Source organism: Colobus angolensis, unplaced genomic scaffold (genome assembly GCF_000951035.1).
Source record: "Colobus angolensis palliatus isolate OR3802 unplaced genomic scaffold, Cang.pa_1.0 Scaffold522, whole genome shotgun sequence".
In the NCBI taxonomy this organism is placed as follows: domain Eukaryota; kingdom Metazoa; phylum Chordata; class Mammalia; order Primates; family Cercopithecidae; genus Colobus; species Colobus angolensis.
In genome coordinates, this window is record NW_012118733.1 from 524043 (window position 1) to 536154 (window position 12112).

At 40.3% G+C, this 12112-nt stretch overlaps 1 protein-coding gene across 4 annotated transcripts in view; it reads left to right on the forward strand.

Moving 5' to 3' along the window:
* Window positions 1–12112, forward strand: part of AKAP13 (A kinase (PRKA) anchor protein 13) — a 360775-nt gene that overhangs the window by 324786 nt on the left and 23877 nt on the right. For 3 of the 4 annotated variants that reach the window (XM_011960763.1, XM_011960762.1, XM_011960764.1), the window contains 7 exons: window positions 4454–4589; window positions 5951–6063; window positions 6692–6844; window positions 7737–7987; window positions 10642–10767; window positions 10881–10998; window positions 11722–11970. In XM_011960763.1, coding sequence (XP_011816153.1) covers window positions 4454–4589; window positions 5951–6063; window positions 6692–6844; window positions 7737–7987; window positions 10642–10767; window positions 10881–10998; window positions 11722–11970 — 1146 coding nt within the window. The remainder of the gene's footprint in view (window positions 1–4453; window positions 4590–5950; window positions 6064–6691; window positions 6845–7736; window positions 7988–10641; window positions 10768–10880; window positions 10999–11721; window positions 11971–12112) is intronic. The other variant, XM_011960761.1, reaches the window with a different exon arrangement.

Here is a 12112-nt window from a genome sequence, read left to right on the forward strand (position 1 = left end):
GAGGCGGAATCTTGCTCTGTCACTCAGGCTGGAGTGCGTTGGCACGATCTTGGCTCACTGCAACCTCCGCCTCCTGGGTTCAAGCGATTCTCCTGCCTCAACCTCCCTGGTAGCTGGGATTATAGGCACGCGCCACCACGCCCTGCCTAAACTTCTTTATAAACTGAGAAGTTATAGAAAATGGTTCTTTTTTTTATTATTTCTAAGGACCTCAAGTGTTACTCAGAATTGGGTAAATCACACTCTTCCGTTCACATCAAACTATTTTCAACAGTGCATACAAGATTCCACTTTGGTTTTACTGATACTTTTCCCTTTTCATTCCCCATTCCCTGTCTCATTCCCACTGTAGTATATTTAATGTATGTCCTTCTAATCTGCCATATTTTTAGACATATGTATACTTTGAAAAAAATGTATTATTTTATATGAATTTAAATTAGATAATATGACATATATTCTGCTTATTTTTTTCACTCAATACCGTTTTGAGATGTGCATGTTATTATTGTACGCTGTTGTTTCAGACTATGGCAGGCTATTCTTTCATAAGCATATTTCACATTTTAAGTTCCCCTGGAGACAGAATATTTACAGTGCTTCCAGCTACTACTATAAATAATGCAGTGATTAATACCTTGTTAGCTGGCTCCATGGGAGTCTCTGTGAGACTTTCCCCAGGCAATGTTCTTGAAAATGTAGTTTTTTAGAAGTAGAGATTCTTGGGCCCTACCCTGATCTATGAATCACAAACTATGGGATGGGGCCAGCATTCTGTGTTTTTTTGTGGTGCGTGGGAGTGTGTTTAATAGAGACAGGGTCTTGCTTTGTCACCCAGGCTAGAGTGCAGTGGTGTCATCATAGCTCACTGTAACCTCAAACTCCTGGGCTCAGGAACTCCTCTCGCCTCAGACTCCTGAGTTGCTAGCACTCCAGGTGCCATACCTGATTTTTAAATTTTTTTGTAGAGATGGGATCTCACTATGTTGCCCAGGCTCATCTCAAACTCCTGGCCTCAAGCAGTCCTCATGCCTTGGCCTCCCAAAGTGCTGAGATAATAGGCATGAGCCACTGCACCCAGCCTGGTCTGTGTCTTAATAGATCTTCCAGGTGATTCTGAGGCCCACTCAAGCTTGAAAACCACTGCTTTATACCTAGTTTCTCTGAGTACCTCCAGATAGCTCCTGAATGGCTGTACTAGTCTTCACTCCCACAAGAGTGTGATTCCCTTTAGACATGTTTAATCTGCTTATTATCCATCTTCACATGGAGATGACTAGAAGAGTAGCTTCTCCAGGTTGACACTCACTTCAGTCTGTGATCTCACCCATTCAACATACTTCTTATGTCTAGCTTCGTTAAATGCTTTTTTTGTGTGACATTATCTGTTGTTTTGTAAGTCTGTTTTCTTTCTTATTTTCGTGTCTTAAAAACAAATGCCTATTATGTGCAAGGTTCATGACTATTGCCTTGCTCTGTTGCCCAGGCTGGAGTGCAGTGACGTGATCTCTGCTCACTGCAACACCCACCTTCTAGGTTCAAGCAGTGCTCCTGCCTCAGCCTCCCAAGTAGCTGGGATTATAGGTGCAAGCCCCTCACCTGGCTAATTTTTGTGTTTTTGATAGAGATGGGGTTTTACCATGTTGGCTAGGCTGGTCTCGAATTTTCGACCTCAAGGGATCCGTCTGCCTTGACCTCCCAGAGTGCTGGGATTATAGGCGTGAGCCACCGTACCTGGCCCTGCCACAAAGTACAGTTGTGAATTCTAATTGTATAGATTCAAGTCTGACACCACTGCTGAATAGCTGTGTAACTGTGGATGTTACCAAACCTCTCTGTGCCTCATTTTCTTCCTCTGTAAAAGGGGATGATAATAGTATCATAGTGTGGTAGTCAGGTTTAAGTCAGATCATACCTGTAAAGTACTTAGTAGTAAACACTCCTTAAGTGTTAGTTTTCACTGCTGTAATCATCACAAATAAGGAAGCAGCAATATTGAGTCACTTACTTGGGTAGAATATGGATTGGTTACAAATAAGGAGAGCGGTTATTTTCTTCCCCCATGCTGGCTTTTAGATACAAGTTATTATGAGCTCTGCCTAACATCATTCTGCTTTTCCAGCCTTTTCATTGATTCCTTCTACCTGCTTCCTTTTCTATTCTGTGTCTCCCTTCTACATTAATACTACATAATTACTTCTGTCTTCATTCCCACGGTTCTTCTCATCAGAATTGTCCTCTATTTTTCTTCTGACCCATCCACATCCTTGCCATTCTTCAAGAACTAGTGTTTTCTTCCTCCATCCGATTTTATCTGCTCACTGACCTGTCTTCAGAAACATTCAGGCTATGCCCCAGGCCCTTTAACTCTTAAGCTCATTCTCTTTTCTACCCACTTGCTTTTTTCCTCTTGGGTGGTGATGGGGGTGGGGGAAGAGGGGTAGATCCACATCCCATACCCCTTGTGTACTTCCTGCAGTTAGAATCTGGTCAGGTTGTAGTATGTTGGGTTTCTGCTGTTTTATTGTGTCATCATCTTGTAAATAGAATTTGAATTGGAAATTAATGATTATATTAATGCTTATTGAGTCAAAGACATCCTGAAATACTGTGAAGTCATAACTACCACCCCAATCTTATTTCCTTCACCTCTTGACACTCCTGGGGGTGGACAGATAATGCAGCCTGTGAATGGGACAGCAAGTCGGTTACCAAGGAAAAATGTTCCCAAGTGCCAGTGTGACCACTTTAGCAAATTAGATCTCTAGTTTCCTCTTTAGTCATGTTAATGAGAAATATGCACTGTGAGAACAAATTAGAATTACCCTTGAATAACTCAGACATGGGTGTGCCAGCCCCGCCCCCATGCAGTCAAAAATCCACATGAAACTTTTGACTCCCCCAGAGCTTACCTGCTAATAGCCTACTGTTGACCAGAAGCCTTACCAATAACGTAAACAGCCAGTTAATGCATTTTGTTTGTTATATGTCTTATATACTATATTTTTACAATAAATTTACCCAAAGGAAAAAATGTTATTTTAAAAATCATACACAAGAGAAAATATATTTACTATTTGTTAAGTGGAAGTAGATCATCATAAAGGTCTTCATCCTTGTCGTTTTCACATTGAGTAGACCAAGAAGGAGGAAGAGGAGAAAAAGAGGGGTTGGTCTTGCTGTCTCAGGGGTGGTAGAGGCAGAAGAAATTCCACATATAAGGAGATCTATGTAGTTCAAACCCATGTTGTTCAAGGGTCATCTGTAGTTACAGATGTTAAACAAGTGTTAAATTTTCCTCATCTGTAAATAAAAGGAAATCATCAAAATCTGTGCTCTCTAGCAGTGGGCAGAAGAATCACTTGAGCCTGTAAGATATGTAGACTCTTGGGTTCCACCCCCAGAAGACAAGGGGGGGCTGAGATTCCATATCTAACGGCACTCCAGATGTTTTCATGGTGAACGGTCTTAAAGAACGCTGCTCCCAATTATCTCTGAGGTTCCTTAAACCCAGCACTTTGGGAGGCCGAGGCAGGCGGATCACGAGGTCAGGAGTTTGAGACCAGTCTGGCCAACATAGTGAAACCCTGTCTCTACTAAAAATACAAAAAATTAGTTGGGTGTGGTGGCAGGCACCTGTAATCCCAGCTACTCAGGAGGCTGAAGCAGGAGAATGGCGTGAACCCGGGAGGTGGAGCTTGCAGTGAGCCAATATCGCGCCACTGCACTCCAGCCTGGGCGACAGAACAAGACTCCATCTCAAAAGAAAAGAAAGTATTTCAATTTTATTTGCGGTTTAAATGTTAAAATACGTAATACTCCCACAGGATTCTTTATCCCCATTGCTTATCCCACCCCAGAGGTAACCACTCTTCTTAGTTTTTTTTTAATTTATTTTCCTGGAGTTCGCCTGTTAAGGTAAATACAACTTGGATTATTTTTCTTTCTTTTAAGCATGAAAGATAGCCTGTTATATATTTTGTTCTGCACTTTGATTTTCCTCCCTTTAATAGATCTTGGAGATAGATCTATCTATCTGTGTCAGTACTTAGAAAGTAGTCCTCATTTTTTTTAAGTGGCATTGTATTCTGCTATGTGGTGTACCATAGCTTATTCACCAGTCTTCTTGTGATACTCGCGTCTTTTCCAGTCTTTTGCTTTTACCTGTTGTGTTGCATTGAATAACTTTGGACATAACATCATTTCACGAATATACAGGTATATCTTGAAAAATAAACATAGCCTAAAAATGAAATTGCTGGATCGAAGAATATAGGCATTCACAATTTCAGTAGTTATCACCAAACTATCCTCCATGGAGTTTTTATACCAACTTACAGTTCCAGGGCAAATCTACTGTAAAACGCCTTACTTCTGCTTGTTATTTGTCAGATGGGTCAGTACTAGGTGGGACTGGATGGGTGATGCTTCAGTTAGTGTCCTCCTTTTGCAGCCGCACAGCCCAAGGAGCGTCCTCGGTCTGCAGTCCTCCTGGTGGATGAAACCACTACCACCCCGATATTTGCCAGTAGACGGTCCCAGCAGAGTGTCTTGCTCTCCAAAAGTGTCTCCATACAGAACATTACTGGGTAAGCAGAGATATTTAAAGATAGCACAGTTGGCATCTAGGTGACAAGAGCATAATAATCACATCATTTGACAAAAAGCTTTTTTTTTTAAACAAATAAATCTGTAAAGTCATGGGTTGGTGCAGACAAGGATGATGGGGATTACGTTTTTGGTACATGTCATAATGGTCACTCTATGGCAAGGATCTCCTTTAAATACCCTTAGCAGGCTGGTTGCTGTAGGCTTTTGTATATCATCAGCCCTACTTTTGAAGAATCTGAGTTCTAAAAAGATGATTTTTTTTAGATCAAAATAAGTAGGAATAAGAAAAAGGGTGATTTAATTCAGAATTTTGGGTTGCAACCACTTACAGATGTCATGCTTTTCTATTGTTCGGATAAACCTGGTTGTTTTGTTTCTTATCTCTGTTTTACAGCTTTGCCTCTTAACACTTAAGTCACTTTCATGGAGATGAGTGCTGAGCCAATTATTACTATTAGGTTCCCACTCACTGGTTTGCACTGAGTTTCTTTCCTGGTCTCCTGGCCAGGCCTGGGCTGTCAGGTGGTTAACAGGGGGCTGATAATGATGTTGCTGACTATTTTGGGTAAGATGCCTGCCTTCCCATCAGGTGAATAAGCCATTTCAAATGTAGGACTCAGAGTATCTCTTTAACCTATCTTGGAGCAAAATTCCTAACTGTGCAAAAGTCTCCTTTTGTTTGTAATTCCTAACCTCTGTGCTGGCTAATATTTTCTCCTCCTTTAAAAAGTTTCAGGTATTTTTGTTTTGTTTTGTTTTGTCTTTATGTTCTCATTATTTCCAAAAGTGTACTTTTCAAAAGTTGTAATGTTACTGAAGTTTGTATACATCGTAACTTTCAAAAGTTGGTCTTTAAAGTGTTCTTGCTTTTGTGCCTACTCACACATCAATTGGTTGCCTGCTTTGCTAGTTAGTGAGTTAGGATTGAGAAAGTCCAAAGAGAATGTAGTTGATTCTAAGTGCTAGATCGGTAGTTATTTAGAGAACAGGAAAAAAAAAAGTGTACTGGTTAGGCAATAAGTTTTAAACAGAAAGTTTCTTATGTAATGTGTACATGGTTTGATGGAAGAAAGTTCCCCTTGCTTCTTATCACTTTCTTTAAAAAGGCTCAAAAAGTCCTCACAATTTGAGTCTACAATGATACTAAATACTCCAGACTTTGTTATCAGGCAGTGTGCATGTTGCTGTGGCCCCAACATAAGCAATTTGTCTTCAGTCACTGTAGTACTTCCAGCCAGTTGTCATTCTGGAGTCTTCAGGTACTCATTTAAGAATGCAAGCCATAGGCTATCAGAATGTATTTGACAGTATGTATTTTTTTTTTTTTTTTTGTCCCCAGAGTTGGCAATGATGAGAACATGTCAAACACCTGGAAATTCCTGTCTCATTCAACAGACTCACTAAATAAAATCAGCAAAGTCAATGAATCAACAGAATCACTTACTGATGAGGGTAAGAGGAAGTTATGGCCTATATTTTATGCCTCTGTAGGGACTGTGTGTGCCATTACCTAGAATATAAGTCTTAATGGAGTGATAGTGCCTGCCTCTTCTGTAACCTGTGAAGATTCTCTAAATTGTCAGTAAAGTGTCCAGTGCTTTGTAATGACTGGGTAATCAAACTCATCCAGCAGCTGTCAAGTAAAGGATGTCATTTATTTCAATGTGGGCATACTCTTTACTACAAGTCTTTTTCTTCCCTTAGACTTTTGTACATGTACAGTTCTAGCTCACAGAGCAATTGTAATCTTGCTCTCTTAAATATGAAAAGGTACTAGGTCCCTTCCAATTATTAACTTCATGTAGGTAGAAGTCATGTCTTAATCATGTTGGATTTATGTCATGTTTATTACTCTTAACCAAAATCTCGAATGTAGAGTCTGTCACTCCTGAACAGGATATTTTTTTCTGGTACTGGAATATGTGAATATTCCCTGTGAATATCCCCTGTATTCTCTGTGAATATCCCCTGTATTCATGCATTTTATGAAGTCAACTATCAGCTTGAGGGAAGTTCAACATAGGCTTATTCTACAGGTCACAAACCCAAGATTCTGATATTGATTTTTTAATATATTGAGGAGTAGGTACAGACATGAATGAAGGACAGCTACTGGGAGACTTTGAGATTGATTCCAAACAGCTGGAAGCAGAGTCTTGGAGTCGAATAATAGACAGCAAGTTTCTAAAACAGCAAAAGAAAGATGTGGTCAAACGGCAAGAAGTAATATATGGTGAGATTCTTCATTTTGCTCTGATTGTATTTGATTTGCATTGTCCAGCATTTTTAAGCGGTAATTTATTGTGCTATGGAAAATCAGTTTTTTAGTATGTGACTTCTTGAAAAGATTCCCTTTAAAAACTTTAAGGTACAGAGACATGGTCCTGTTTGTATCCTATCTCCTGTTTGTCCCACTCTTCTTTTTTCAGTTCTACTGAACATTGTACTTATATATGAGTGCTTATTTATACAGCAGTCCTACAAAGAGATATCTCAGTTTTGTTCCTTACCTACGCTAAAAACTAGACTAAACACAAGTCATTTCCTAGAACTGGGTATACAGTCAGTTATGACAGGTCCTGAATCCAGTGAAGGCCTCTTTGGAAATCAATAATTTAAGACTGATGGAATTCAGTGTACCTATTATCAGAAAATAGGACTCATAAAAAATGGAGGAATAAGTTGAAAACACTTGACCAGGCACAGTGGCTCATACCTGTAATCCCAGCACTTTGGGAGGCCAAGGGAGGTGAATCACTCAAGCCCAGAGTTCACGACCAGCCTGGGAACATAGTGAAACCCCGTTTCTACAAAAAATACAAAAATCAGCCAGACATGATGGTGTGTACCTGCAGCCCCAGCTACTCGGGAGGCTGAAGCAGAAAGATCGCTTGAACCCAGGAGGTCGAGGCTGCAGTGAGCCATAACTTCAGCCTGGGTGACAGAGCCCAGACCCTGTCTCAAAAAAAAAAAAATGGGAACACTTTAGGGGAAAGATAGCTATTGACCCAATTTTAAGGTTCAAACTGGTCCCTAAACTGGCTTTGGGACTGCAGCAGATGATCTTTGAGGGAGAATCCTCATGAAAGAGTGTTCCTGACCCTTGATCTTTTTCCTCCTTTTAGAGCTGATGCAGACAGAGTTACATCATGTCCGCACTCTCAAGATCATGAGTGAAGTGTACAGCCGGGGGATGATGACGGATCTGCTTTTTGAGCAGCAGATGGTAGAAAAGCTGTTCCCCTGTTTGGATGAGCTGATCAGTATCCATAGCCAATTCTTTCAGAGGATTCTGGAGCGGAAGGAGGAGTCTCTGGTGGATAAAAGTGAAAAGAACTTTCTCATCAAGAGGATAGGGGATGTGCTTGTCAATCAGGTGAGAATAGGAAGGATCTCAGATTCTTATATACATTGGGAAAAGAGGAAGTTACGGGGTTCCATAGCCATGCATTCACATCTTGTTTCTACCATTTATTATCTGTGTAAGCTCAGGGAACTTACTTAATTTATCTGGAGCCTTGATTTCCTTTTCTGTAAAATGCAGATGTAGGATTTCTTTAGTAATGTTATTTTGGAAGTTAAAGGGAGTGTGTATAGAAACTACCTAATGCATATGATAGATGTGCAGTAAAACTTAGTTTTTCTTCCTCAGAGTCTGTGCCATCATCAGAAACAGTATAGTTTAAGACATCAACAAATATGGGCAGGCACAGTGGCTCATGCCTGTAATCCCAGCACTTTGGGAGGCGCGGAGTGCGGAGCATTTGAGGTCAGGAGTTCAAGACCAGCCTGGCCAACATGATGAAACCCCGTCTCTACTAAAAATACAAAAATGAGCCAGGCATGGTGGCATATGGGAGGCTGAGGCACAAGAATCACTTGAACCTGGGAGGCAGAAGTTGCAGTGAGCCGAGATCGTGCCACTGCACTGCAGGCCAGGAGACGGAGTGAGACTCTGTCTCAAAAAAAAAAAAAAAAAAAATTGAAAAATATTTAAATATTTGGGGCTAGCCACAGTGGCTCACACCTGTAATCCCAACACTTCGGGAGGCTGAGGCAGGTGGATTGCTTGAAGTGAGGTGTTCAAGACCAGCCTGGGCAACGCAGCAAGAACTGTCTCTACAAAAAAAAAATGAAAAAAGCCAGGTGTGGTAGTGCGCACTTGTGGTCCCAACCACTCAGGATCCTGAGGTGGGAGGATCACTTGAGCCTAGGAATTCAAAGTTGCAGCAAGCCGTGGTGGTGATTGTGCCACTGTACTCCAGCCTAGGCAAGAGAATGAGACTCCAACTCAAAATTTTGAAAAAAAAGGTGTGTGTGTGTGTGTGTGTGTGTGTGTGTGTGTGTGTGTGTTGGAAATCTTCAACTTTCCCCTCTGCCTCAAATCAGAAGGATCTCATGTATCTAAAAACCAGCTGAAGCACAGAAAATTGAGTAAGTGACTATATGTAAAATACTTAATAAAATATGTATTGTTGATACTTTCATCAAGGTGTGGTATGGTTTTAGTCATACTCCAAAAAATTCAGCTAAAAGTCACTTTGGTACTTTTAGATGTGATTGTCATAGACAGATTTTAATGTTTCTTTTAAAAATATTCTTCTTGAAAAACACATTGCCAGTATAATCTTTACAGGCAGAGGGTTATAACATGTACATCTGACTAGATATTTCCCCAAAGATGCAGATTCCCCAAAGATTTTGGGCAAATATCTGTTGCTGTGTAGAAGCAGAGGCTTAATTGCTGGAACATTTGTCTGAGAATTGTACATTTTGTCTTTCCTTTGTATTCTTGAGCCCATACCCTTCACTTCATTAATTTATTAGCACATTCACTCATTCATTTTTCAGGTATTTACTGAGCATCTATTAAATGCCAGGTGGAACTACAAAGGGGGATGATATGGCTTAGGCCTCTGCCTCAGGGAACTCCTATTCTAGGAGTAAAAGAAAGCATGCTATGAAATAAATGCAAATGCAGTGTGGTACATGTTTGAACACAGATAGCTGCAACAGATAGAGCTTAAAAGTAAGACCTACAAATGATGACCTTTCCTCCTGAAACATCCCCTCGGGCATTTTCATTTCTCTCACTCTGCCCCTCCTTTCTGGTTTCATCTTTTACTTCATCTAACTTAGTACTTCATCAAACTTTGACTTGTATTACCATTTGTACCTCCTTGCACTTGTATACAACTTGGTGCTAGAATTCACCGTTTAACCTGTAGTGTCCATTTGCTGGTTCTGTGTGCTGCCAGTACTAGGATCAACCTTTGGGGCATATGCTTTGTCATATAAGCAGATAACTTACCATCCCTCTGTCTCAGCTCCTCCATTGGTAAATGGTGAAGAGAAAAGCTACCCTAATCCTTCTTTCAAGTTTTTTGGTAAGGATCAATTTGTGTTGCCTCTGGAGGTTTTTAGTACATGGAAATCAATGCTTAGCATGTATTTTATGAACTGCATACAGAAATTCATTGATTTACCACAAAGTGAACATACATTCAGATGAACCATTGAGATCGCACACATTTGGGAATGATTTAAAGGCCTTGTGGAATTATTAGGACTACTGGCCTGAAGTAAGTAGTACAAACAGATCCCTAGGTAATGAGGGCTGTTTGTGATGTCTGTCTAACTTATCAAGGTCAGATATTTAAGATTGTCTCATGAAAAACTCCTACTGAATCTCATTGTTTTATTACTGTTTATGACAAATAGAAGTTAGAACACATTTTACATTTTCTGTGTGCACAGTACATAAAATTTCTGTAATTTTTTGTTGTTTTTCAAATCTGTATAACAGCTTTATTGAGATTTAATCCATATGCCATATAGTCTACCTATTTAAAGTTGAACCTCTTGAGTAACTGCCAGACTGCTTTCCAAAGCTGCTGCACCATTTCATTCTTTTGGGCGAATTTATGAGGAAGCACTTTTGACTTTTACAAGTAGACTGGAAACATTTTACAAAATGGCATTACGAGTTTGGTGCCCCATGGCATGACTTCTGTTCTCTTTTCTCTGCAGTTTTCAGGTGAGAATGCAGAACGTTTAAAGAAGACGTACGGCAAGTTTTGTGGGCAACATAACCAGTCTGTAAACTACTTCAAAGACCTTTATGCCAAGGATAAGCGTTTTCAAGCCTTTGTAAAGGTATTGATGAGAAACATGAAAACCCCCGTCATTGTTGAGAGCAGTGTGTCCCTGTCGGCTTTCACTAGAGCCTTTTTCATGTGATTCCTCACAGTCTGTTTACTCCCTTGCAGAAGAAGATGAGCAGTTCAGTTGTTAGAAGGCTTGGAATTCCAGAGTGCATATTGCTTGTAACTCAGCGGATTACCAAGTACCCAGTTTTATTCCAAAGAATATTGCAGTGTACCAAAGGTAAGTCTCCTTTCTAACTCAGTCTTGTATGGCAATGGACTGTTTCCTCTGTGGCCAGTAGTACTGGAGGCCCCATGGAAGTGCTGTTTCATGCTCTAGTAGGTCTAAAAGAGACCTTGTGTTTTATCTTGAAAATAATTTTCTTGAATGAAAATTTGGACTGTTATGTTACCAGGCTTAGGGTGGATGATAGCAAGAAGGAAAGGGACCACATTGATTACATCCAGAATTCAATGACCTGAACACTATTCTCTTATCACTAGGCTGGGAGATAATTTCCACCAGTTCTTCCCAGAAGTGCTAGAATTGCTGCTGTTTTTCACTTAATCAGTAATTACTGGTTTCTCTCTCTTGGCTAATTCTGTTCCTAGGCAGTTATATTAAAGATTACAAGGCAGTACATTAAGTAACACAAAGATACAAATTAAAAAAACTTGGTTGCTCTTCCTGCTACTACCTTCCTCCTAGAAGTCTTTAGTTCCTTTTATTTTAGAGCACAACATATGATTGCATATTATTTAAATCATTGAAAACTTCTGGCTTTTTTTAGAATCAAACTTACGACAGCAAGAGGGATAGGCACATGACCTCTGACGTGTTGGCTTCCCTCTGATAGCATAGTCACAAGGGAAAAGCTGATATGGAGTGAGAAGTTAGGATTCCCTTGCTTCTGCCCTGGTCCAAAAGGAGCCATAAAAAGCAGAATTATTCTTTCCTTCCAAGACAATGAAGTGGAGCAGGAAGATCTAGCACAGTCCTTGAGCCTGGTGAAGGATGTGATTGGAGCTGTAGACAGCAAAGTGGCAAGTTATGAAAAGAAAGTGCGTCTCAATGAGATTTATACAAAGACAGATAGCAAGTCAATCATGAGGATGAAGAGTGGTCAGATGTTTGCCAAGGAAGATTTGAAACGGAAGAAGCTTGTACGTGATGGGAGTGTGTTTCTGAAGAATGCAGCAGGAAGGTTGAAAGGTAAGGCTTGGCTCTTTTGTCTAAGTGTGTGCCCAGGTACAACAGGCAAAATCCAAGTGCTTTTGTTGGAAATTCACTACCAGATTTTTTCTCAGAGAGCCCATCTCCAAACACCACCCAGGAGCAACAAGCATTTAGTTCT